The 27,228-nt window shown below is 43.4% G+C and overlaps 1 protein-coding gene across 3 annotated transcripts; it reads left to right on the forward strand.

The window, feature by feature from the left end:
• Positions 1 to 6,805: 6,805 nt before the first annotated feature.
• DHX57 (DExH-box helicase 57) lies at positions 6,806 to 26,955 on the forward strand. Of its 3 annotated transcripts, none has more exons than XM_051792982.1 (24): positions 6,806 to 6,905; positions 8,115 to 8,353; positions 9,097 to 9,249; positions 9,529 to 9,693; positions 10,410 to 11,218; positions 12,622 to 12,818; positions 12,960 to 13,081; positions 13,336 to 13,531; positions 14,273 to 14,397; positions 15,493 to 15,626; positions 16,886 to 16,940; positions 17,710 to 17,912; positions 18,929 to 19,045; positions 19,403 to 19,499; positions 20,749 to 20,922; positions 21,479 to 21,679; positions 22,470 to 22,746; positions 23,310 to 23,405; positions 23,505 to 23,588; positions 23,726 to 23,863; positions 24,297 to 24,371; positions 24,783 to 24,917; positions 25,794 to 25,994; positions 26,095 to 26,955. In XM_051792982.1, the coding sequence occupies exons 2-24, from the start codon at positions 8,124 to 8,126 to the stop codon at positions 26,236 to 26,238; spliced, it is 4,128 nt and encodes a 1,375-aa protein (XP_051648942.1). In that variant the 5' UTR covers positions 6,806 to 6,905; positions 8,115 to 8,123; the 3' UTR covers positions 26,239 to 26,955. The 3 variants fall into 3 exon arrangements, with proteins under 3 accessions (XP_051648942.1, XP_051648943.1, XP_051648944.1); XM_051792983.1 differs by lacking the exon at positions 6,806 to 6,905 and adding an exon at positions 6,970 to 6,988; XM_051792984.1 differs by lacking the exon at positions 6,806 to 6,905 and adding an exon at positions 7,010 to 7,027.
• The last annotated feature ends 273 nt before the right edge of the window (positions 26,956 to 27,228 follow it).

A 27,228-nucleotide genomic window follows, 5' to 3' on the forward strand; every position in this document is an offset into this window, starting at 1 on the left:
AGAGAGCCAGGTGCTGATGTGGTCTGTGCTACTTTGCCAAGCTCAGAGGATCTTAAGTACCTCCTGTAGCACCCAAACAAGACAACTTCCCGTGTACGGGGACAGGGAAATGGGACCAGCTCCTCCCTACTTTCTCTGACACCGTCTCTTACCAGGCATGGCCTCGCTAGGGATGCCAGGGCCAAGAGGGCTCAGGGGCCAAGAGCAAGACTGCCAAAATAGCCAGGGCAGGGGAGCAGGAATCACCAGCACTTAGTATTTTCTGTTTCTTGTTAGGTCATGACAAATTTTCTTTGAGTAAAAACAAATTAGGTCTTGGAGGGTGGGGAGCAACAGCCCTCCACACCTGCTCCATTTCTTCACTTAGGAGGATCAGCCCTTTACTGGAGGGCTTTTTGCTCCAAAGAGCATCAAGAAAGCATGTGGAGAATGCAAGTAATCCAAGGCCAGGTGTCAGGGAAATGTGTCAAGGAAAAGTTTGAGCCAGTCCAGTGAGCTGCTCTGAAGGGTAAGAACATGGAGACATAAAGGAGGAGGCACAGTAACAAAGGGCAAAGTAATTTCTCCCTGAAAGACAAAGATCTACTTCAAATATACCCTTCAGGCAGAAAACCTGAAATGTAAAACTGCACAGACTAAATCAGTATAATTGCTGTGCAGCACAGATAAATGTGGAGCCTTAGCAAATGAGCTGAAAGGACAAGCTCCTAAATTAACAGAAGCTCTGTGGAAGATGCTGCTACCTCTGAAGTCAAGGACTAGGGACAGAGGACACAGTATTTCTTTTTTTGGAACTGGCTATTTCAGAAGCAAAACACAACAAAATTGAACAAAATAAAATTATAATTCTGAAGGAGTTTGCCAGAAAGTGCATTTTTGTTGAGTCAAAGATACCCATGGATTCAACAAACAGTTCAAGCTAGGAAGGGTTTGTTTTTTAATAAATAAGAACATTTAGATGAATCTATGAACAAAACATTTCAAATATGGATTTTCTTACAGGCAGTTTAAGAAGAGGGGCTGTAAGACATTATATTGCCAAGTGATCCATGAGCTGCTTTGTTTCAGATGGCCCAGTACGTCTATTTGCTGATAATGTGCTGGTTTTTCATTTTGCTAATAAACCACAGGGCCCAAGATGTTTCTGAATCCTAGCAAAATTAGCTGTGTATTTAAAGGCATATCTGAAGGAACAGCACTTGTACATTGTGTCTTCAAATGGAGGCAAGGAGTGGTATTTACTAAAACTCCATTAAATATCTGGCAAGCAAAGACTCGACACATTTTTTCCTGACAGCACTGGTATGTTGTGTTTTGTTTGGTTTTTTTTAACTAGAAAGCAGCTTTTCTCTTTTATAAAGCAAAGTACTTAGATTCATAGCGTAGAGACATTGATGACCAAATGCAAACAAAAACGCAAATAGATTTTTCTACTTAGATTGCTTAAGACTTTCCAATAGGAAATTCCAGTCACCAACTGCTGCACTTATGAATTCACCCTACCCAACTTCATTTCTTTAAAGATTTAAAGAGACTTCAGTTGATCAGTCTGAAAAGAAAATAATTTTATCTGCTATTAGCGTGCATGCTCAGAGGTCATTTTTAATTAAGACATGAAGAAATCAATGCCTGTTGAAAACTGGTCACAGCTGTTGAGCCCAGAGTTGCCTTTAACCCATGCTGCTGCCTGTACCAAACAGCTGCATTTTCAACTTCTGCTTCAGTCCCACTGCTGCAGAGCCATGAAGTGTGCCACTCCACTCCATTTTCATCTTAAAATTCTCCTTCACCTTCCTTACTGTATTGACAGAAATCCAGCCTGTTGAGAATATAGTCCCTTGCTCTGGCAGCTGATGTGGCCAGGAATCAGAAGCTTCCCAGTGTAGTGTAAGTACCTGCCTTAACTTTCTCCAACATTGTAGCCTGTAAAAGTTTTGACCTACAAAGCATGCAAGTTATTCATCCAAGGAACATATTCCCTTCTTTGCAAAACTGGATGTATACTAACGTCTTCTCAGCATGCATCCTCTGCAGGAAAAAACAGTCATGATTTGAAGTTAACAGGGCTTAAGTCCTATTAAATTTATCCTGGCTTTGATGTATGGCTGATGTATGCAGCCAGTTACTGTATGATCTTCCTGTAAAAATCCATCCTTTCATGCTTTTCCCATCCTGCTATGCACTGTTTTGGTAAGGTGCAAGGATTTACAGCCTCCTGTGGGGAAAAAGGTAACTGCCATGTGATGTCAGTCCTCACAAACCACATATTTCTGCTGATCTTTGGAAGCTGTGATCAAGCTCATCATTATACCTGGAAAACTGGTATAAAGCAGAATTGTCTATGCATCATCATCCCTTGCAAATGAGGGGAAAATAACTTTTAAAATCAATTACTGGAGTCTTGTTTGCCTTAAAAAATGAAGGCACCTGGCAGTTGCAACAAGTTGCTGTGGTTCTCTCATGAAAGCCACAGTGAACTGAATTGGCACCTATCTTGTGTAAGTGGAAAGTAACAATCCTGAAACTTGGCAAAATAGTTTGCAATAGTTTGGGCTGTCAGGGACTCGTTTTTGTGGCACGTATTAACAGTCACAAACCTGTGTCAAAAGGAGAAGTTTTCATTCCCTGGTGAAAACAGAAGGGGCTGGCAAAGATTGGATCTCTGTTACCAAGGGCGTGCCTACGTCAGCATTTTAGTTACTTGACATCAGAAGTTCAAATCAGAACCAGATGGTTTTCTCTACAGATCAACTACTAGTGACAAGCACTGTGCTGGCCTCTCACAGGAGAGTACTGGTATCACCCTAAGATTTTTGAGAGAAAATGCCTGTGAAGCTCCATGTGTGATCTACTGCTGAAGTGATGAGTACTCACAGATTTAACTTCACACAGAATCCATATCTGTCATCTAATACATAAGGAAAAGACAGACACTCTGTAGCAGATTCTAACATGCCATTTTAATAGAGGTATAAATTAACTCAATATGTTCTAAAGTATTGAAATAAATTTTCCCCCCAAACATTAGAGTTTGCCATACAAGTTTCTATTTTGTATCCAGGTACATTCTATAACACATATCTCATTTAGAGTTTGACACCTTAAAAATAGAATTGGTCATCATGCTAGTACTATTGTGACTATTATTTTTGGTCAGGAGGGTAAGACGGAGCTTTGTTGGGGGTTTTTTTGAGGAAAGGCCAAATATTAACAAATACACATTTTAGATTTATTTCAGATACTGGACTGGGGGAAGTACTTAAAGAAAAATTAAACTTAAATCTAGCAAATTTGACAGGCAGACAATGCAAACAGCTTGAAACAACAGCTCTCAAAGAGGTCTGAACTGTTCTATTTCTTTGAACTCTACCTGAGCCCAGAGACCTGGTAATAAAAAGTGGGTGGGTGAAATAGCCAACTTGAAAACTCGTGACTGGAAATGAAATACATACTTTGGACTGGTCTCATGAAATGGACACAACTGGGATAAGCAATCTCAGGTACCCAGTGCAAGTTTCACTGGTAGCAAAAGAAACCTACTCCTACGTGGGGTGAATTTTATTTGGACATTACAACTTATAAAATCAAAACTAATAGAAAAGTTTACACAACTCTTCCATTTCAAACATACTTGTTTTCATTGAACAGCCCAAGGTACTTTGCTCCATTTGGAAATTTGCAGGTTCCAGCCCTGTGAAACGTCTGAATTCCCCTTTGTAAGCTGCTCCAGAAGGATGTTCTAGCCTTCCAGCACCATTAATCTGCATTTGAGAGATGAAGAAAATGGTTAATATTTATGCTTACATTATTATTTCCTTTCATTACAATTTCCTTTCCCACTGCTGCCTTGGAGTCTGCTATCACACTCAGATATGATAAAGCAGGGGAAAGTGACTATGACAGATATACCTGTTTCTGCTTTTACAAGGAATTTAGGTAAGAGCTTAGAAGTTTGGGGTTGGCCATAGTGTCCAATAAACCCCTCCTCTGCTGGTAGTCTCATGGGATTTTAACAATCTATGCAGCATGGAACTGCATATAACTCCTTTACCCTGACAGCCTGAGGGGTTAATTAAATTTTTCAGAATTTCTTTCTGTGAATCAAGGCAGAGCAAACCTTTCATTTGTCAGCCTAGGTCACTAAGCCACGCCTGGGGATTTGAATCTGTGCTGTGAAGCACTTCTATGCCATAATCTTAATTCTCACCGTTGCACCAATATTTTCGTAAGAGACCAAAAAAAAGGCCAGACTAGATCCAGTAAAGTCACAGACCACTATTTGTATCATTTCAAGGACTGTTTCCTCTACAGTGTCAACAAAATAAGCAATTTTCCTATTCTTCCTCAGTAATTCCTGGGGAACTGAGTAACCAAGGGCAGCCACACGACAGTGTAGCTGTTGATGACTAGAGCTCCCCCTTCTTTGTGGGATGTGTGTGTGGTGTATATACACACGCAGGAGAGCCCACGCTGCGTGCACAGCCCATTCAGGCAGGGCTTTCACAGTGGGTGTATGTGTTGGGCACCACCAACACCACACTGCTGAGATGTTTCATTGGGACCTGTCTCCCAGCAATGACTGGTGTGTTTGCAGGAGCCTCGGGAGGCTGGAGGACATCTGAAGACTCCAGATGTGTCAAGTCTTCAGACTGGGCTGTGACAAGATGCCCAGGTGGAAAAAGAGCCTGCAGCATTCATCCGATCCTTTTTGGGTTATGACTTTCCTTTTTGTGCCTTTTTAAGGGTGGATATACTGATATTCCAAACACAGAGGAAGTTTAAAGTGAAGGAATACTTAAAACTACTTTGTCGTTTTTCCAGCTGCTGACACACATTGGCCCTGTTGTGAGGCATCGAGCACACACTCAGGTGTCCTTTTGCAGTTCCCCTCTAGAAAACAAGAGTGATGGAAGACAAGTATTTTCACTTCAAGACAGAGAGCATCTGAGAGGCAAAAACCCAGGAGATCATGCAATGCATTTCTTCTGTTGCACAGAGCTGTTTCTCAGACCTGACTCTCCATCTCCTATGGACAGGCTGTTCCCAGAGATGGGCCCATGGAACAGGCACCTTTGGGTGGCACAGAGTGTGAACCAGCAGCAGTTTTATGAACCATTTTTCTGCCGCTGAGCCCCGTTGTGGAGGTGGTGGGGAGCTGGCCTGGGACAGAGCAGATCCCAGCGGACCATCAGGGCAGTGGCTGTGGCCATCTGCAGGAGGACCCTGAGGAAACAACCTCAGGGCAGCTGCTGTGTGTCTGGGTTGTGGGGTGTGGTGGTTCTCATACAGTCAAACCAGTGCAGAATTTTTTTTTTCTGATAGGATTTTTTGCTTTAAACTCCAACTTGGTACAGGTTGCCTGGAGGAGTTGTGGATTCTCCTTCCATGGAGGTATTACTCAAGACCTGATGGGATGTGCTGCAGAGCAGCTATCCTGGGTTACCCTGTGTGTGTAGGGGATCTGCAGAGGGGCCTCCCCCCCTCAGCAACACAGCTTTGGAGTCTCTTGTCACTTACATCACCCTCACTCTGAAGCTGGTATAGCCTTCCTCCCTTTTGATCCCACATACTCAGTTTTGGAGTTAAGGTTGGAGAAGACCACCAAGATCACTGAGTCCAGCCATTAACTCAACACTGCCAGGCCCACCACTAACCCATGTCCTGAAAGTGCCACATCTACATGGTTTTTCAACACTTCCAGAGATGGTGATTCTACCACTTCCCTGGGTAGCCTGTTCCAAAGCCTGACCACCCTTTCCGTGAAGAAATATTTTCCAATACCCAATCTAAGCCTTCCCTGTCACAACTTCAGGCCATTTCCTCTGGTCCTGTCACTTGTTACCTGGGGAAATAGACTGACCCCCACCTGGCTACAACCTCCTTTCAAGGGAGTCTTAGAGAGTGATAAGGTCGCCCCTGAGCCTCCTTTTCTCCAGGCTGAACAACCCCGGCTCCCTCAGCCGCTCCTCATAGGACTTGTGGGTCGGTGCAATGAGAACCTGCCAAGATTTTCAACTGCCATGTTTGTCTTTATTTGGGAATATGAAAGATACTTTAAAAAACCACTACAGCCAGTGTCACTGTTACAGCTGCTGGCTGAAATTCAAGCGTACATATACATACACACATATATGTATACATATATATACATATATATATGTACACACACACACACACATATATATATTCCAACTGATGCCTCAGAGCTTTTTGGATTTTTTAAATTTTGTAGATTTTAGAAGTAGTAAATGTAGATTTTAATGTAGCTGTATTACATCCCTTACCCTGTAGCATAATATTTAAACATACCCAACCCTGTTACCCCATTTCATATAAACCCCTCTAAATTCCGTTAGCGTGTTTAGTCTTTTTTTCAAGGTAGAATTGTAGAAAAGCCTGGATCAGAAGGTATCACACAGACACAGCGACCTTCAAGCCCAGAACTTTGGAGGAACTCCAAGGACTGTGCGTGCTGCGAAGAAGATGAAGATGAGGAAGAAGGGGTCCCACACACCCACAGACCCAATTCCCGGAGGGCAGAACGGGGCAGAACCGGGGATGGATAAATCGGGGACTGGATGGACCTTATTATAAAGTCACAGAACCACTGTCTGGGCGGGTGCGCGTCATGTGTATTCCCTGGGCCTCAGGCCTGAGATTAAAGGACCCACTCTCTTTATTTTATCTTATACACTAAATTGGCCGGGAGTTTTTTTTCTCCGCGCTCTCTTAAGGCAACAAAACGCACAGCAGCCTAAAGTCTCAGTGTCGCGCTGGAGTGCTCGTTCTTTCCTGGGCAGCCCTCGGCCCTGCCCACGGGGAGGAGCGGGGCGGGCGCGGCCCGGAAGGGAAGCGCGGCGGATCCGGGTCAGGGCTCCCTGCGGGTGCCGGTGCCGGGCGGGGAGGTGAGAGCGGGGCGGGGAAGGGGGCGGTGGAGCCCCCGGAGGGAGTCGCGGCTCCGCGGGGAGCAGGGGCGGAGAGGAAGGGGGTGCGCGGCGGGTCTGCGAGAGAGGCTGAGGGGGGGCGGGTGCGTGGGTGAGTGGGCAGGGGATGGGGCTCGGGGAGAGGGAGGCAGATCCGTGTGACGGCGGCCCCGGGGACGCCTGCCCTGCTCGCCCTCTTCGCCTCCCTCACTGACTGCGGGCTGCTCCCAGCGGGGTCGGCTTGTCTGTGAGCCCCTGTCCGGCCCCGGCGGAGCTCCAGTGAGGAGAGCGGCCACAAAAAGGGAGTTTGCTGCTCTCTAAGCCCAAGCCCTCGTTTGGGCTGTTACCTGTGCGTGGCCGTTCTTGTCCTGACTCTGGAGGTGCCAGTGCAAAGATCCAGGTGATAAGCTCCTGACAGGCTGCCCGCGGCTCCTCACCTGCCCTGCAATAGCTTTCCATTAGCAGGAATGTGCAGTTGGAGCATAATGTTGGGCCATTCTGTCCCTGACAGCTGCTCAGTGCTAATGGGCTTGTGTGAGCGCTGGGAAGATGCTGCTTTGAGAAGAGGAGGGGTTCTGTTTTCCGAGACAAGTCCCGAATCACTCCCTGACCAGGCTTCACAGAGCGCTCAGCAGTCTGAGCAGCTCTCTGCAGGAGGAGATGGGTCAGGAGTTTGATATGAGTTAACATGAAAAAAACATTGTATTTCAGCTAATGCTCCCCTTCCCCCTTTTACTCTCAACCCTGCAAACTCCTGAGTTGAAAACTGACAGCTCAGAGGCTGCTTTCTTCCCCGAAAATTCCCCTTAAGGTTTTTCCTGTGGGCTTCAGTGTCCATGAAAACTCCATCAGAGTGGCAGAACTGGAGCCCCCAGGCTAGGCAGCACTGCTGGTAGGCTAATCCGGAGGGTCTGAGGCCAGACAGTTTTGTCAAACCTGCAGGCTTTGGCTGAATAGCTGTAAGGAATATTACTTTTGTTTTCTAAAGCCACAGAACTTACTGAACAATGTTCTAGAATAGTGTTCCTTGCTCCAGGTGCATACAGACACACCCACATATGGATCATTAACTGTGGGTTAATGAGAGGGTGTCTTCTCTTGTCGCACAGACAAACAAATAATATGTGCTTGGACATATGCAATGTGCTAAATCATCCTCATAACTAAGAGCTGTTTTTTCCCCTTCTTCAGCAAGAGAACATGAGTTCAGCAGTGAGGAAAAGAGGAAAGCCCAACAGAGGAGGAGGAAGAGGGAGAGGAGGAGGAGGGAGAGGAGGAGGAGGCAGTGGAAGAGGAGGTGGTGGAAGAGGAGGAGGCAGCAGTGGCCGTTCAAACAAGCCTCAGCTTGGTGGAAACAGGAAATGTTCAGCCAAAATTTGGGATGATGGAGATGATTTTTGTCTCTTCGAGGAACCAAGGCTGGAATCCAGGTATTTCTTTTAATTTGGGGGGGATTGGCATAGAGACGTCTGGGATACTTCAGAGTTGTTTGGGATACTTTGGGACATTTGGGATACTTTTTTGGATGGTGGGTTACATAGACATTTGGGGGTGGTTTTCAGACATCCTTGAATATAGAGAAGAGTGAAAGTGTGATGAAGTTGTTTCAGTATGAAGCACTTTTTACATGTCTTTTTTTGATTAACACCTTATAAATTTTATAGCTAGGAAACTGTTTTACTTTTTAAAGATTAGAACCTCTGATTTTCTTCTTAGGTCGTAATTTCAGAACACTTTTGGTCAGAAAACACTAATAAACACAGGATATTCATTGTCATGTATACAGAGCAGAAGCTGGGCCATAGAAAATAAGCAGTTTGGAATTAGTTTAGTATCCTGTATGTGTTCTGACCAATCTGTCTTAGAAACATGTCAGAAATATGTTGTGTTGTAGTCTGAGAACAGCTTTACCTAGCAAAGTATTTAGTAAATCACTTTGAATTTGACATAGGTTACAATATGTGTGTGTGTGTGTGTGTGGAGATACAGACACACAAATCCTGGTCATGTAAGAGGTGATTCAACCTGGCTGAATAATCCTTAGGTGATGGACTTGTCTTATTTTGGTTTTCTTGTTTTGAATTACAGGGTTGGGCCCTAACACATCCCAATTCAGTCAGAATCATTTGAGCCAGGAAAATAACTCATGGTTTTGTCCTATTTTAATTTTTAGATCAAATGCCCCTGCCAGAAGAGGAGGGCAAATGAAACAGAGACCTGAAGCAAGAATGCCTCTGCAGACCATACACATGACATCAGAGAATCAGAGACGAGTGAAAGAACTTCTTCAAGAGCTTCAAGGGCAGGAGCTGGCTCCTGAATCAGAGTTAGTTTAAATGGAAGCACTATTTCCAGCTCTTGTAGATGAACATGCTTTAGCAGGCATACTGTTAGAAATGAAAAGAGTATTTTTAACCTTAACTTTTAATTTTATCTCAAATCCTACAGTTTTGAGTCTGCTTTGTTTTTCTACAATATTAACTCTGGGAAAGGGGTAGCCAAATCTTCCATTTAAATGAAGAATTTAAAACTGCAGAGGCAGAGTTTTGTATCTACTCAACAGTATAATTTTGTTTCATTTTAATTTGATAACTCTTTTTATCAGTGTAGCTGGTGAAGATGATGATGAACCTGATTACCTCGATGATGAACAGTGCTGGTCAACAGAACAGGAACTTTCTGAAGTAATACCAAGGTTGTCTGCTGAGCCAGCTGAGCACAGAGTTGTAGAAAATGAAGTGTCTTCATTTGCTGTGCACAAACTCTCCAGGTGATGCTTTTTAGTGAGTAATTTGTATCCCAAAGAGTTAAATCACTAGCCTCAATACTGTAAACCCTCGGGTCTTGGGCTTCCTCTTGACACTGGGGAGGTCTATGTGCAGAACTGGTGAGTTTGTATCTCCTGAGAATCTAATCCTCAGCTAGGTGAATTTAACATAATGATTTTATGAAAATAATCATTCCAGCCTTTTTCAGTGATGTTTTAAATTCTTTCTCCAAGCCAATGGAACAGACATTAGGAAATCTCAGGGAGCATTGCTTTTATATGTATGTTTCTCCCAGGTAGGGGGAAACCTTGTAAGTGTTCTTCATCCGTTTTGCTCAGACATGACTATTTATTTTTGCTTTGTTTGAGAGTATTTTATGTGTGGCAGCTTTTTCTGAAGGGTTTAATTTATATAGTTCAATGGGAAAACCTAATCCTGTGACTATTATGTGCTACATTCTGAGGTGTGAGATAGTTGCCACATAAACTAATTTGTCATCTTACAAACCACAGACTGGCATTTACAGACACCAAATTGCTGCCTGCCACTGTCATTTAAAAGAGCATAAATATTTTGGTGTGTTTTTTCCCCTAATGGTAGCGATAGTATCTCATGCCGTACATGCTTCCTCACTTTCAGCCTGATCAAGCAGATGTGTAGTTATTTTGCTTCAAGAGAGTTTCTCACTCGTTGCCATGTTGTCTCTGTTTTGGTGCAGGTATGGTTTTGACTGTGAGCGTTGTAGGACAGTGCTGAGATCCTGCAATGGTAATATTGGGGCATCGTTGGAGTATTTGCTGTTGCAGTGCTTTACCGAAAGATATGGAGAGAAGATGCAGGTTTCTGCAGCAGCTGCTGAAGCCAGTCAAGAAGAATGTTTCGAGCAGAGACAAGAAGAAGCTTTTGCCCTCCGGTCAATCTGTGGAGAAAAATTTGTAGAAAGAATTAAAAATCACGTTTGGACTTTTAGTTTGGAATTGGAGTACCTAGCAAACAGACTCAGCAAATCTAAACAGAAGAGTGGTTGTAGTAGGGACACAGCAAAACCGAGTTCAAAGGAAATATGTAAATTTTATCTCCAGGGAGGCTGCAGGTTTGGTTCAAAATGCAGATTTGCACATGAATTCCCTCCAAACCATCCACTAAAACCATCCAAGAACTCTGTAGATGATGCTCATCTCAGACATAGTGATGGTCCCATATATGAACTTGAAGTAAGATTTCCTGAAGAAAACAAATATCCACTTCAAGCACCTCTTGTGGCATTTTATTCCACTGATGAGAATCTGCCTCTTGCTTGTCGTTTACACATTGCTGAATTCCTCTTTGGAAAGGCCTTGGTAGCTGCAGAGTCTCATGAACCAGTGGTATATACCTTAGTGACTTGCTTAGAAGATGAACATGAAATAAGTGAGTTACTTGGCAATACTCAGCACAAGTACAGTGCTCCTCTTGTGTCCCTGCTGCCAACACCTCCTGTAAAGCTACAAACAGAGAGTACACCTGGTTCAAATCAACTGCCTGAAGGTACACCAAATCTCCTTCTGTGGTTTCTGGGCTAAGAACAGTCAGAAAGATTTAAAAGGAAAAAAAAAACCAACAGAGAGAGACAGGGCAGAGCCCCCAATTCATCCATCTGTTCCAAATCTATTTCCGGAGATTAATGTCATGTGGTGAGCCAGATCCATGATCTGTCTGTGCCTCAGGAAGTCCCTTCCATAATCAAGCTGCACTAAAGGGGTTGTACTGGCCAGAACTGAGTTAAAGGAGCACAGAGCTAATGAGTTTGGTTTGGCAGAGTGCATGATGCCCATTCCCACACAATCCATGAAATGGCATGGAGAGATATGGTGTGAGCTCACCAAAATGGGCCAGAGACTTGAAAGGGAAGGGGGAAGGTTGTTTGCAAAACCGTGGTGCATCTGCTACTCATCAATTCAGAAACTTTTTAAGTTACTTAAAATTGCCTCCTCGAAATTAACTTTATAAAGGTGGATTTAAGGCTAAGTGAATGTTAAAAGTGGTTCTAGAATGTCGCACAAGGCATCGACCCTTTTTATGTATGCAAGAGCAACTATGTTGACTTCACAGGAGGAGAGCTGAGGCTGTCACTTATAGCAGGGTGACAGCAACTCTGTGGCACAGGTGACTTTCAAGCTCTCAATTCCAAAACTGTTTTATCTAAGCCAAGCTTTCTTTAACAGAGTTTTCTAGAACAACTGCATCACATTTTAGAGCACTTAAGTAGTGAAAGCTTATGTTTTTGTTACAGTAAAACAAATTATTCCATTTCTTTAACAGCTCTGCAGAATGACAGCTATGTTCCAGAAATTGAAATCAGAGATTCCAAATAATTTTGTTAGTTATAAAATCTTTGTTATGCTATAAAATAACTTGCATAGATAAATGTAGCCTTAAAATTTTAAGGGCTGGCTGATAGTCTGAGCAAATCCCACTTCAGTTCATAGGCACTGGGCACCAAAGTGCCTGGTTCAGCTTCAGCTTTGGTTTAGAAGTACTTGGCAGTAACTGTTACGCTGGTGCTGCCATCAAAGTCTTGTGCTCCACAGAAGTGTTTGTGGGTTGGATTGAAGAGGTGAGCTGAGACACATGAAAAACGTTCAGGAAGGCAAACCAAGTTCCCATTCTGGTTCGCTGGGTGGCCATCCAGACCATGGTGTTGACAGCACAGCTGATGCAGAGGTAGTGACAAGTGGGATGGGGCTGGAGAAGTTGTGGTTTGATGAGGTGAGGGGAGGTTTGCTGGTAGTGTTGAACTAAGTGCTTGTCAAAAACAGTCCTACAGGCCCTCAGGTCCAGTCTACCATAGTTCTTTGTTGAGAATGCTGATGGAACATCTTCTCTGCCTTGCTGACGAGGTCCTGTTCCTTAGTAATAAGAATACTTAACTGTACACTCTCTGTCTCAAGCCTCAACAGCGTCAGAGCCTCAAGAAGAGGCAGTGGCGGAGGAGGAGGAGGAGGAGGAAGAAGAGCCTGAACAAGTTGTTGTGGAGAATGAGAGTTACGTGAACCTCAAGAAAAAGCTTTCCAAAAAGTACGATGTGCAGGCGAAGTCTCTGTATAACGAAAATGTTAAACTCTGCGCACAGTTTCGGCAGAGAAAGGTATAATGTGCAGAACATAATGCCTTTTTTTCTTGCTTACTTTAGAAAAATGAATATTTAAGGCATAAGCTGCTGTTTCAAATGGTTCTGTTCCGCTCCAGTGGTGTTCTTACTGCTGTGCTGTCTGTTTTTGTGCATCAGTCTTCTAGGCACTTCCAGTCCATGCTGTATGAAAGACAGAAGCTCCCTGCATGGCAAGAGAGAGAAAACATTCTGGATTTGCTGAAGAGCCACCAAGTTCTTGTTGTGAGTGGCATGACAGGGTAAGAGTGTGATTGCACATACAGACTTTATGTATCAAAACACAGACAGAAGAACGTGAAATACATATCCATGTCCTGGAACAGTTAGGGTGGTGGTCCATCTGTGACCAGTGACAGCAGTCCTAGGTGAACTTCATTGTGACAGATCACACTAGTAAAGCAAAGCAAATATCAAGTGGAATGCAGTCACCTTAATTTACATGGATAAAGGTGATGGATTTGTGAGGTTTTTAATCCCTGATTTTGTTGTGCAGATGTGGCAAAACCACTCAGATTCCTCAGTTTATTCTGGATGCTTCGTTGCAAGGATCTCCAAGCAGAGTTGCAAACATCATCTGCACTCAGCCTCGCAGGATCTCTGCCATTTCTGTGGCTGAACGTGTAGCCAAAGAAAGAACAGAAAGGATTGGACTCACTGTTGGATATCAGATCCGTCTAGAAAGTGTAAAGGTATGTATGCTTTGCTTGTTGGTTTTCATTTATTTCTATTAAAATGTGCTTAGTGCTTCTCTAGTGTCCAGAATCTCTGCCCTATACCTGCCATGTACTGAGATAAGCAAGTTTGTATCATCTATATTTTACACTATATTATGAACCATATTCTGTATTTTATTTCATCTCAAGTTGCACAGTTCACTTTGCAGAATGAGAGTGCAGTCCTATGTCTTGTGGTTTTGCTTTCTGTTGAGAGAGGTGATGGAGTTTGAGACTGTGAGTAATACTGCTGTCCTTAGGAAGGCTACTGGCTTCTTTTTTGCCTGTTGTCATTTCCATTTGTCTCCCAAGGGTACAGCTACAGTCAGCCAGAAGGGGTGGTTGAATTCAAACTTTTGTCTTGGAAGAAGTTTTGTCTGCATTGCAGCTGATTCTTTTTCCAAGAAGTATGCTAAAGAAGAGATTCACTGGATCTTTCTAGGACCAGAGATCTGATTGTTTATCAGAAAACAATATCCACAGGAAAAACGGTTCGGATTTTTTGATAGTTAGCAATGCCCCTTGGTAAGAAGCAGGTGTTCTCTGTTTCAGTCAAGAACTTAAAATCCATCAGCCCATCTCCAGCAGGGATTGCTTGTTCCCTTTCTGTCAAACCTGGCGCTCAGCTGAAACCAAATGCTTTACAGCAACATACATTCTTTTTGCACTGTGTTGATTTGCCCAGAGTCAACTGAATGCTTTGTCTTACCCTTCAAGTCCTCAGCTACCAGACTCTTGTACTGCACTACTGGTGTGCTGTTGAGAAGGCTGGAAGGAGATCTGACTTTGCAGGGAGTCACACATGTTATTGTTGATGAAGTTCACGAAAGAACAGAAGAAAGGTAAATAATCTCTTATCCTGTAAGCAAAACAAAGAAAGGAAGGATAAAGGTGACTGAGGCGCAAGTAACTGATCCTGTGGCAGTAATGTGGGATGGTGGAAGGAGTCTGGTTTTAGGTTCCTGTGCTTGGGCAGTAGGAAATTATGTTGCACAGCTTGCAAGAAAGCATATGTCTCTCAAATTGCTATCTGCTGTTACATTGCAGTGGTGTTGAAAAGACATTTTGGTTGGGCCTGGAGGGTTAAGTGACTTTTTAACCAGAGCTGTCTTTTTCTTATACTTCCCTTGTTTCAGCTTTTATCAAATACCATAATTCTTCACATGCCCTTGGGGGAATTTTTTCTCCTGATGTAGGCTTCAGCAGAGCACCTGCAAGCAACAAGTGCTCATGTTTTCTTCCAGTCTGTGGATTTTACTGGTTCTACATAGTCTCATCCTATCCTGCTCTATGCTCCTGCGGTTTTACCCTGCTTACCTGCTGGTGACAGGCAAAAGATAACGTCTGTCAGTATCTCTGTAAATTAAGTGGCAAGGATCCTTTTCTTTGACATTTTCCTTGAGAAACATTGCAGTGCAGTGGGTTTCCAGAAGGCTTTGTCTGTGACTCGTTACTCTACAGCTCAGATGATATTGTAGCCTCATAAAAAAGCTTGTGTCTCTCAAGAATTCTTTCCTTGTCATCTAAAATCACTCTAAGCCAATCTTCCAGGAATGCCACAAAAGCTATAAATATATAGGGAAGAATACAGTGAGTAGGGAAGAGTGGGTAAGTTTGAAAAACTCCTCCAGTGAAGAAGAGGAGCAAAAAGGACTCATCTGTTCTTATCTTATGTTCTTGCACTGTCATTAATGTAAGAAATTTATAAGGCTTTTTGTTGCTTAAATGAATTTGCTAAGTAATCCTGACACTCTAGTAAGGGACAACCAAAAAGAGTCAGACTGAGATTGCCTTCCCTTCTGAGAAGCTCATGCTTCTGTGATGGTATTGCTGTGCTGTTGAAAACACTAGGAAGGAGGACAGAATGGGGAGAAAAATAGAGACTCTGAAAGTTAACACTGAAGAAATTTATATATATTTTTGTTTGTTTTCTGCAGTGACTTCTTGCTGCTGGTTTTGAAGGATATAATGGTTCAGAGGCCAGACCTGCGTATTATACTCATGAGTGCCACCCTGAATGCAGAGCTTTTTTCTCAGTACTTTCACTCCTGTCCAATTATTAACATACCAGGTAAAAAACATTCATTTTTATTATCTTATCACATTCATTGTTTTAGAAATTTGTTTTCAGTATTTCTTCTTGCAAAGTGTTTCTCAGCTCAAGTGCAAGGGGCTAGTTTGCAAAGTGGCAAGGTGAGGATGTACACAAGAAATATGATTCCAAAGGCTTAAGAGGAAAGACTGATGATATTTAGGAGAGAAAGGACTTGGAAATGGAGATATTTTTGTGTTGTCTGTATACCAGAGGAATTTCCCTCCCCAAAAGACAAGAACCATGGTTCCCTGGGCTAGTTTCACCACAGCTGAAGACTCTTCTGTATCCTTGTGAAAATAGGATGAGTGAGAGGATCCAGCTGGATGTGTACACATTTAGCCAAATGTGCCTTTTAAATTGCTAAGTTATTACATGGACCAAGACAGGAACCTGTAGCCTCATGGATGTATCCCCATAAGTGTATCTGCCCTTCTGTCTGTGTAAGTGCATTGTGTGAGTTACCACAGAAACCTTGAGTGGTTTGGGATGGAAGGGACTTGGAAGGTCTCACCCTCCTGCCATGGGCAGGGACACCCTTTCACTAGACCAGGTTGCTTCAAGCCCCATCCAACCTGACCTTGAACAATTCCAGGGGTGGGACACTCAGGGCTACTCTGGGCAAACTCTTGTGTCTCACCAACCTCACAAGAAAGAGTTTCATCCTAATATCCAATCTAAAGCTACTTTCTTACAGTTTAAAGCCATTATATCTTGTTCTATCACTACATGCCCTTGTCAAAAGTCCCTCTCCAGCTCTCTTGTGGGCTCCCTTTAGATACTGAAAGGCCACCCTGGAGACTTCTTTTCTCCAGGATGTACAGTCCCTATTTTCTCAGCCTTTCCTCACAGAAGAGGTGTTGCATCCCTCTAGTCCCATTCATGGCCTCCTCTGGACCCATTCCAACAGGTCGATGTTGTTCCTGTGATGGGAACCCCAGAGCTGAGTGCAGCACTCCAGGTGGGGTCTCACAAGGGCAGAGCAGAGGGACAGAGTCACCTCGTCCTGCTGGCCGTGCTGCTTCTGATGTCCATAAGAACTCCAAACCATGCTTGGAGGACACCCACTGTTTGTCCTGATCAGAAATTGTGTTGAAGGGTGCAGTGTAGGTGAGAGCTGTGAAGCCAGTGTGTGTCATAATAACCTGTATAAAATGATATAATAATCTTTGGTCTTTTTCCTCTTTTCTGTATACTGTGTGGCATGTAGATAGATTTATTCTCATGTTTCCTTTCAGGTAGAACATTTCCTGTGGATCAGTTTTTTCTGGAAGATGTGATTGCAATGACAAGGTATGAAATTCGTACGTTCTCGAATGTATTTGGCCTTTGAGGTTGCACTATTGACCTTGAGACTGAGTAGTTCTGTGCATATATTTAAAAAGCAAATCCTCTCAAATCTTGCCCATCAGCTGCAGTCTTAGAGTTCTGCTAAAGCACTGACTTTAAGCCATACCTTTTGTACTGCAGTGGGGTCTAGGATCTCATGCAAAAACAAGCCTTTCTGCATTAGATACAGCATTAGTACTCAAGAAAAGGTGAGCTTTGCTAAGAATACTTTGTTGGTGCTTGTGCTCTGCTTGTTTCAGTGGTGATTAGATATTGACAAGCAAAAGAAATTTTCATGTAGATTTAAGCACTGAAGGTGAAAAATGTAGGGTACCAAGCAATTACCTTTTGTAAGCCCTACCTTGCAACTCAGGTTGCAGATGCCTTTTACCATTTATAGTTGCTGGAGAGTCACAGCAGTTCAGATATTCCAGATAAATTGATCAGCTGTTCTGTTGCTCTGAGCAACACTAAGCCCACCTAGCTGTCACGATCAAGTTTGCAGTCCTAGTCTTTCACATCACAGCTTTTAATAGACTAACATCCCCATATAAAAGGACACCTTGACCTTCATATTAGACCTTCATATTATCTATGGTTTTGCAACCTGCTTATACAAAGTTCCTTTCAGACTTATAAATAAATATTTTTGATACTCTATCTCTGTAGTTAATTATTAGAAGGAGACTGTTAGGCTTCTTTCCACACCACCAAATGTTCTCTTGCTGTCCAGGTATGTTTTAGAGGACTGTAGTCCCTACAGGCGGAAGGCAAAGCAAGAAAGCAAACAGAATGGGAGACACAAAAGGACGGCATTTGAAGAAGTAGAGGAGGACCTGAGACGTGCTGGCCTTCTGGAAGGCACAGACACCGTTGTCAGAGACTCAGACCCAGACCAAAAATTAACTCTGAAGCAACTCGTTACACGATATAAAGGTGAGCTCCTTCTTATATTTAATGAATTGGCACAATAACATTTGCTAGACAACATGGTGTGTTAGCATTTAATACTATAAGTTGAATGCTTATATATAATTCAGAGTTTTGTACTTGCGAAGTTCTAGATGAGAAACTTCCTGCCATTTAAAAAAAATAAAAGAGAACTCTTTGTTCTCTTAAACTGGAGCAAGCATCTTGGCTGAAACCAGTTCTTAGCATCTGAAAATGGACAGTTTTCAGATGCTGTCTCTTTCCATCCCTTTTCAGATGCCTTGTTAATTCCACTTTCTCCTCTGTATCTGTTCTTGCTGATGCAGTTTTACTTAGAGCACAGCATGTATCTGCCTACTTCAAGGAGGTCGCTTCATCATGGCAAGCCTTCTTTGAGAAATTCAGTCACCCTGTGAATGACTTAATCAGAGAGGCAGATATTTCCATGAACTGTGTACTCTGCCATCATCAAAATCCTCCTCATGCTTAGTCCTGAAGAGTTCATCCCTGCACACCCTTATGGTGAGCTCCACAGTGGTACTGAGGGAGAGCCATTACTTAAAAGCTTCAGATTCCTGCTAGACAGTTACATCTCAGAAGAGTAAGGGAATTTGGGTGTCGTTGTGAGTTGGTGTAAGAAACGTTGGAAGGGAGAAGAGAGAGCTGGAGAAGGTAGTCCTGGGGTATCTTATCTGTAAGCAGACATATGAAGTGCTTTGGCTCCTCTTACTCCTGGTATGTGTGTATGTCATTCTGGTGGTAGATGAATCCTGGTCTAGGCTGTGCCCCTGGTCTAGGCTTACTGAGCCCCAGTAAGCATGAGGAAAGAAATGAAGGGCTGAAACAGGAAAGCATGGAAAGGAAAACGTGACACATTGAGTCATTGTGGAGCTACCTCTGTCTGGTCTAAGCCAGGTGCTGTTTAAACTGAGCTGTGCCCGGTTGTGCAGCCACACAGGTTCAGTGCATCTTGTTTTTCACAAAAGATAGATTTACTGGGTGTTTTATTTCTTTTCCCCCAGGGGTTAACAAGGCAGTGTTGAAAACAATGTCTCTCATGGACTTGGACAAAGTTAATCTGGAGTTAATTGAAGCCTTGCTGGAATGGATAGTTGCCGGCAGACATTCATACCCACCAGGTAATTTCATTGTCCCTGGGAGACAAACAAAAGGAGATTCTTGGAAGCTGTGCACTTACAGACAGCCCAAAGCTAATGATTTGCACGCAGGGTTTCTGTAGCTACTGATTATTTTGGAAAAAAAAATAAATTTCTGGTTGAGTAACAAAGGTCCTGCTATACATGGGATGGGGAAAGTGAGAGAATTGTCTGCTTTGGAAAGTCTTTTGTGAGGGACTGTTACGGCCTGTGTGCTTTTTTTGGTACAATAGTTGCAAAAGAGAGCTGGAGTTTTGACTTGGGCCTTTTGCACATTAATAAAATATCATGCTGTCCTTTCTGTTTAGTGATTTATTTTTTTTTAATCTACATATATAGGTGCTGTTTTGATATTTTTGCCTGGTCTGGCAGAAATCAAGATGCTTTATGAGCAGCTTCAGACTAATGCTCTTTTTAATAACAGGCACAGCAAGAGGTAAGGCAGAAAAGCTCCAAAACTATCAGTTTTTACCCATAAATAAAGAGTTGTTTCCTGCACAAAGCCTGCCTTTATCCAGGGATAAATAAAGGTTATTAAATGTGTGTGAGTTGAGTCCAGTCAGGGTAATTCTCTACTATCTTATTGGCTTGCTTCTTTTGTTTTTCGTCCTCAGCTCAGGAAGGTTAGTTGTTGAAGTACTTGGAGACCCTAGTGATGAGTGTTTTCCATTTTGTGCTCTGCATGATCCAGCGGGCTGTTGAAACTTCATCTCAGCCCTTGTTCTGTTTCAGAATGTTTACTGGGATACATTCAGTTGTGGTTTTATTTGGCCTCAGATTGTTACATGGAGAAGTAACTATATATCTTTGACTAAACAATTTCTACACAGATGTCCATGGCCAGGTTAGCTGGACTGACTTCTTCCAGTCTGGCATTAAAAATGGCAGATTTTAGACTCTTCAAAAGAGACAGAATATTTGCTCAACTCTACAGAAGTGACAGGTCTCAGAATAAACTCCACATTCCCTTAGAAAACATGTCATCAATAGCGTGGCCAGCAGGACCAGGGCAGTGATCAGCACTAGTGAGGCCTCACCTCAAATCCTGGCTTCAGTTTTGGGCCCCTCACTACAAGAAAGACATTGAGGTCCTGGAGCGTGTCCAGAGAACAGCAACAGAACTGGTGAAGGGTTTGGAGCATAACTCTGATGAGGAGCAGCTGAGGGGGTGTTTAGCCTGGAGAAAGGGAGGCTCAGGGGAGACCTTAATCACTCTCTACAACTACCTGAAAGGAGGTTGTAGCCAGGTGGGGGTTGGTCTCTTCTCTCAGGTAACAAGTGACAGGACCAGAGGAAATGGCTTCAAGTTGTGCTGGGGAAGGTTTAGATTGGAACATTTGTTCATGGAAAGGGTGGTCAGGCCTTGGAACAAACAGCCCAGGGATTCCCCATCCCTAGATATATTTAAAAGCTATGTAGGTGTGGCACTGAGGGACATGGTTTAGTGGTGGACTTGGCAGTGTAGCGTTAATGATTGGATGATTTTAAGAGTCTTTTCCAACCTCACTGATTCTATGATTCTGTGTCTTAAAGCTGCTATGGCAGAGATGTTTGTGGTTTTATATTGCTTTGAATGGCTGTGGGCAGTGTCTAAGTGAGGTAATAGTGTGTGCAGGCAAATTGTTCCCAAGAGGGAAAAGGCTAGAGACAAAGGCACTGACCATGTTGTCATATTGTCCTTCCAGGTGTGTTGTTTATCCGCTTCACTCTTCACTGTCTAGTGAAGAACAGCAATCTGTGTTCCTCAGGCCTCCTGCGGGGGTTACCAAAATCATCATCTCTACAAACATTGCAGAAACATCTGTCACCATTGATGACGTGGTCTATGTGATTGATTCTGGAAAAATGAAAGAGAAAAGGTACTGGAATCCATTCCTCAGTGTTTTGTGAGCTGGGAAACTGTTATATGCCTTGAGCTCTATACTTTAGTTTTCCAAAGAGCTGGGAAAAACTTGAAGGAAACTTGGTCTGCAGAAAGCTGCTACAAAGTGGAGAAAGCCAGCCTAAACTCAGATCCAAGTGCAGGGGTGGGAATTGTATCCATAGAGAAGCTGGCAGCATCTGCCTGCTTAATCTCCAGCCTGTTCACTCTGCACTCATGAATACTCACTTTTTACAAGGGCAGGTTGTGATAGGACAAGGGGTAATGACTTCAAATTGAAAGAGGGCAGGTTTAGATTGGATATTAGGAAGAAATTCTTCACTGTAGTGAGGCACAAGAACAAGTTTCCCAGAGAAGTTGTGGCTGCCCCATTTCTGGAAGTGTTCAAGGCCAGGTTGGACAGGGCTCTGAGCAACCTGATCTAGTAGAAAGTGTCCCTGCACAGGGCAAGTGGGGTTGGAATTGGGTAATCTTTAAGGTCCCTTCCAACCCAAACCATTCTATGAATATAAGTGTTTCTTGCTCTCCTGCAGATATGACCCAGGCAAAGGAATGGAAAGTCTGGAAGATACATTTGTGTCCAAGGCCAATGCCCTGCAGAGGAAAGGGCGAGCAGGCCGTGTAGCCTCAGGCGTCTGCTTTCATCTTTTCAGTAGCCACCACTACAACCATCAACTTGTAAAACAACAGTTACCAGAAATACAAAGGGTGCCTTTGGAGCAGCTCTGTCTAAGGTGAGCTGTTGTCCCTGTATTTCTTGAAAAAGCCAGTGTGAAAAATGTCCTTACTTTACTGCAGGGAGCACTTAGAATGACATTATCGAGGTGTTTTGACTCCTCAGTGTTTTCTCACATCACAAAACCCAGAAACATGCTCTGTAGATCTGAGTCTCTGTTGAATGGTTGCTTTGATCCTACTGTCACACTGCCTCTGCATCCAGAGCCCCACTCTAATTGCACCCTCCACCAATTCTCCCCGTTCTCCAAGTTCCCTATCTCTCACCTCATCCTGGGAAAAAATAACGTCTCTTAGATCTCTCATCACAGAGAAGACAGCTGCATTCCTGTAACCTAGACCTACCACAGATGTTTGTGCCTTTCTGCTGTGAACTCTTGCAGTGTTTCTGTGCAGCACAGTCCAGTAAAGCTACAACCTGCATCAAGCACCACCATCATGCAGATGTTAAATGAAGAGGCCTCCCTATCCCCGCTCACACTGTGCACCCCTTAGTACTAAAAGGAAACAAAACAGCACAAATTATATTTTAACAGTAAAAACTTTATTTTAAACCTTAGTATGCTACATAGAAATCTGTTCTAACAGACTCATATTCCACATTGCTTTCTGACTTCAAATATGTCTTACAGGCCCTCTTCTAGGGACCATGTGCTTCAAAGCATGTTTTCTTTTGGTTTGGTTTGGTTTTGTTTTTACAAAAGCTTGCTTTTTTATCCTGTGTATGGAACTAAGCTGCTTTTTTTCTTTCTTTGTTTTTTCTTTTCAATTTCCCCCCCCCTCCTTAAGAATTAAGATCCTGGAGATGTTTTCTGCACAGAGTCTTCACTCTGTCCTATCACGACTAATCGAGCCCCCTAGAACCGAGTCTCTGCAAGCATCAAAGGTGCGACTACAAGACTTGGGAGCGTTAACTCCAGATGAAAAGCTCACCCCTCTGGGATATCACTTAGCTTCGCTGCCTGTTGATGTCAGGATTGGGAAGCTGATGCTGTTTGGCACCATCTTCCGCTGCCTGGATCCCGCACTAACGATCGCTGCCAGCCTGGCCTTTAAGTCCCCTTTTGTAAGTATTCTTAACCAAAGTGCTGTGGTTTTGTGCAGCAGCAAAACGCTGTTGTAACTTGCAGCATACTACACTGCAGTGAGTATTTTAGTTCTTCTTTTTAGCCTGTATTGTCTGTGTGTTAATACAGTGCTTGTTAAAATGGTCCACCAGAAGTTCAAAACCATGCAGCAGCAACAAGAATGGTATTTATGTTGTAAGTGTACAGTAGAAATAGAGTGAATATTAGTTTTCATTTTTTTAACTAACAAGTGCAGACATTTTGTCGAAATTTGGTGTAAAAATTGAAAATTAGTGGTAATGTAAGTTCGGAAACAGTGATGATAAGGATGGAGCTGACATGTCTGAGCTGTGAACGCAGAGCAGTTTGGATCTCAGTTTGTGTGCTCACTGTCACTTTGGCTTTTTGAATGCCTCATATTTCCTGTTTTGCATGGAGAAAATTTGCATTCTGACCCATGAGCTACTGTGAAAATACCAAAGATAATGTGCCATGTAGCTCTAGAGTGGCTTGTCTAAGTGATGAGGGGAAGAACACATACAATCTGTTACTGCCTGTCTAGGTGTCACCATGGGATAAAAGGGAAGAAGCAAACAAAAAGAAGTTGGAGTTTGCAGTAGGAAACAGCGACTACCTGGCTCTTCTCCAGGCCTATAAGGTGAGATAAAATTCTGTAGCCTCTCTTGGGGGTTTGTGATATGTTTGAAATTCAAGCGGAAATATTTTATTAAAGGTTTCCTTTCATCCTCTCAATTAGGGATGGCGTTTAAGTATCAAAGAGGGCTCTCAAGCAAGCTACAACTACTGCAGGGAGAACTTTTTGTCAGGAAGAGTTCTTCAGGTAAGGCAGTGTTTGTGGCCTTTCACAGGGACTGGCTGAGACACTGGCAGAGTTCTAGTGACAGAAGTAAGTGATAGGGCAGACTCTCCCTGCTCGGTGTGGCAGCCACCACATATCAGCTCTTTGTCTGTCTGTAGGAAATTGCCAGTCTGAAGCGGCAGTTTGCAGAGCTGCTTTCTGACATCGGGTTTGTGAAGGAGGGATTAAGAGCCAGGGACATTGAGAAGAAGTGGTCCCAAGGAGGCGATGGTGTGTTGGATGCCACAGGAGAAGAGGTAATTCACAGCATTTCAGTGCAGTTTTTCATGTGTACAGTCTTCAGAAAGTGCTACCTCTGGGGCCAGGGATGTCCTGAGGGTACATGATGATCAGGGTAATATGGGTTTGGTAGCTGTAGAATATCACTGTGCATTGGGACAACCTGTGTTTGCTTTCTCTTGGCTGCAAGCTGCTTTGTAGCCAGAGAGCAGTTCAGTTCAGCACTAACTGCATCAGGTTAGTGGTGGCCAGTTTGCTCCATTGATAGTGGGGGGAACACAGCCCAGTTTTAGCCTGAGACCTCAGGAGCAGTGACTTGTCCTCCTCTACAGAGCACAGCAGTGCAGCTGTAAAAGTCAACCAGTTTCAGGAATTCAATCATTCCTGGAGCAGGGTTTTATCTTTATACATTGAACTGTAGAATACCTAATGCATGCATTGTTTTCACAGGCAAATTCAAATGCAGAGAACTTCAAGCTGATCTCAGCTATGTTGTGTGCTGCTCTGTATCCCAACGTTGTCCAGGTAAGAGAATGCTTTTTCATTTTTCTTTCTGCTCTCATATCCACATGACCTGCTTTCAGTCTAGACTCATTGTGGTAGTTTTGAGCCTGGCTTAGGTTGCCAAAGCTTGCTGCTTGTAGTGTTAGAGACAGGCAGCAGAGCCCCAGTTTGTGTTGTTTGAAACCTCAGTGTTCCTACAGGCTGATTGTAGTGTCTCACAGAAGCCAGCAGCAAATGTTAAGAAGCTGTGTTAAATTACAGCTTTTTAGAAGGCTGAGGTCACAAACAAACAGTCAGGATTAGACAGCACCTGGAGTGTAGTGACTTGGTATGTTACTACTACAGAATTTCTGTTTTTGAAAAATTTAAAACATAAGGTTAAAAGGCTTTCTGGTGCAGCAGATTTTTATAACTTTTTTTCTTACCATACAGGTGAAAAAGCCAGAGGGTAAATACCAGAAGACCAGTACAGGAGCAGTCAAAATGCAACCAAAAGCAGAAGAGCTGAAGTTTGTTACCAAAAACGATGGTTATGTTCACATTCATCCTTCATCTGTGAATTATCAGGTCAGGATTCTTTTTTTCTGCAAAGCATACTCTTTTTCTTTAATAAAAGAAATCATCTTTGCTTGAGTATTTAAGATTGCAGTGAGGATCCCTATTGATGTTTAAAATAAAAGATCTTAATAACTGAACAGTCCTGTGTTAGGATTGCAAATAATGGTGTGTTCCTGAGTTAAGAGTGTCTTCTTGGGCACACAATTAAACTCCAGCCTCTGGAGTGGAACTTGGGATGCAGCAGATCCCTGTTCAGCTTTTCTAAAGGTACATCTGCAGAGCTGAATGCAAAAAAGTTTCAGCTGCAATGCTGCCCTGGCTTCTCCCTAGTAGTGATTATCTACTGTTCAATAATTCAGGGACATACTCTGGTTTCTGAGTCCTCAAGTTCTGAAGTTAATTTAATTTCCAGCTTAATAGCTAATTCTTAGATAAAAGCTCTCTGTCTTTGCCGTGACGTGGTAATATTTGTCTCATGAAGTCCGTCTCCATGTTTGATGATTCATTGCTTTTCCAGGATATAAGTTACTTGTCTTGAAAAAAGTGAGTTTTCAGTCATTATTGGGTTATAAAGTCTTTGAACTGTTTTTCACTTTTGCTGTGAAAGAGCGTAACAGATGCACACATGAGCATGTCCTTGGCATGGGAGAACTTGGGGCCTTGAGGCAACACTGGTGAATTAGCTGATTTCTCATGTGCTCGCTGCAAGGAGCATGGGGTAACTGGTGAGGTTATTGGCAGCTCTTACGGGTCAGAGAGAGTCTGTTAGTCATGCAGGTGCATTTTAGGCACATTTGTTGCTTTTTGCAGCTGTAGGAGAGGCAAGACCCGAGCAGGCAGGAAGAGATGCATCCCTTTAATGAGGCTGTGGTGTGTGTGTTCCAGACCAGGCACTTTGAGAGCCCGTACCTGGTGTACCACGAGAAGATCAAGACGAGCCGCGTGTTCATCCGGGACTGCAGCATGGTGTCGGTGTACCCGCTGGTGCTGCTCGGGGGCGGGCAGGTGCACATGCAGCTGCAGAAGGGGGAGTTCGTCATTTCCCTCGATGACGGGTGGATACGCTTTGTGGCTGCCTCTCACCAGGTAAGGAAAAGAAAGGATAATCCTGGGGGCGCTGCAGAGCTCTGCTGGTGTTTGGAATGTCCTGAGCCTTACACTTCCCCTCTGTGTTTTACTGTATCAGGTGGCTGAGCTGGTGAAAGAGCTGCGCTGTGAACTAGACCAGCTGCTGCAGGATAAAATCAAGAATCCCAGCATGGATTTGTGCATGTGCCCCCGTGGATCTCGGATCATCGGGATGATTGTAAAGCTTGTGACCACTCAGTGACATCAATCAGAACAGCTTTCTCTAAAGACTGTTACAGGCCAAGTAACATCCATGTCTTGATATATTTATTGGTCCAAAACATGGCATTAATCTCTGGAAAAACAGGATGGCAACTGTACTGCTGACAGTTTTTTCAGTTCTTTTTTTGTTTGCTGGCTTGTTGGAAGTAAGGTGGCTTACAGTACACTCTGGGAAATGGGAAAACAGCAAATCTCCCAGGAGGAGTAGAAACCTCCAAGTAAGAAAATGTTTCCTCCTGGGACTATACCCTGGCAGTAGTGTTTTCTGGTCACAAAAATACCTGCTATCCAGCTGGTTTTTTTAATGTCTGGAGGCAGCGTGTGACATAATAAGCTACTCCCAAATTGGTTTAAACTCACTCCTACATTTTGACCATGACTTTACTGAGGCAGTCAGTTTGGGCTGACCAGGGTTCATTTGCTCATGGCTCAACCCAAAGCCATCATACAAATGAGCACCTTTTGATTCGTGTCAAGAGGTTCTGAAGTTCAGACGGTGTCCTCTGATGAGAGACTGCAGTGGATCAGTTGGAGTGCAGTGTTGGATCAGTGCAGGCTGTTCTGGTGACAAAGTAAAACTGCAGGAGAGTGTGGACATTTTCCCTGAAAGGCTGTTCCAGCCCCTGCTGCACTGGGAAGAAATAAAACAGCTGAGAGGGGACCGCTGTAGTGCATTAAAAATGAATTCTTGGATGGATGACACTGCTAATTTCTTAACCTGCTCTGGTATGTGGTGGTCCTTCTGCCACCCTACACAGCTGGAAAAAAGTCCCACTTTTGGAAACTTTTATCCAAACTCACACTCTGGGGAATGGACTGCTAGTGTGGCAAAATCCTGCAGTAATAATGCACTGTTATTTCTTCCCCTTAGCATTACTGCAGCCAAGCTGCTCAGCGTATAGCAACTGCAAATAGTAGCAAGTGCCTTAAGTGCCTTAAGGACTTGGCTGTCACCTCTAATGGTAAAACC

This window comes from Manacus candei, unplaced genomic scaffold (genome assembly GCF_025592945.1).
Source record: "Manacus candei isolate 608988 ecotype Guabito, Panama unplaced genomic scaffold, ASM2559294v1 h1tg000035l, whole genome shotgun sequence".
Taxonomy (NCBI): domain Eukaryota; kingdom Metazoa; phylum Chordata; class Aves; order Passeriformes; family Pipridae; genus Manacus; species Manacus candei.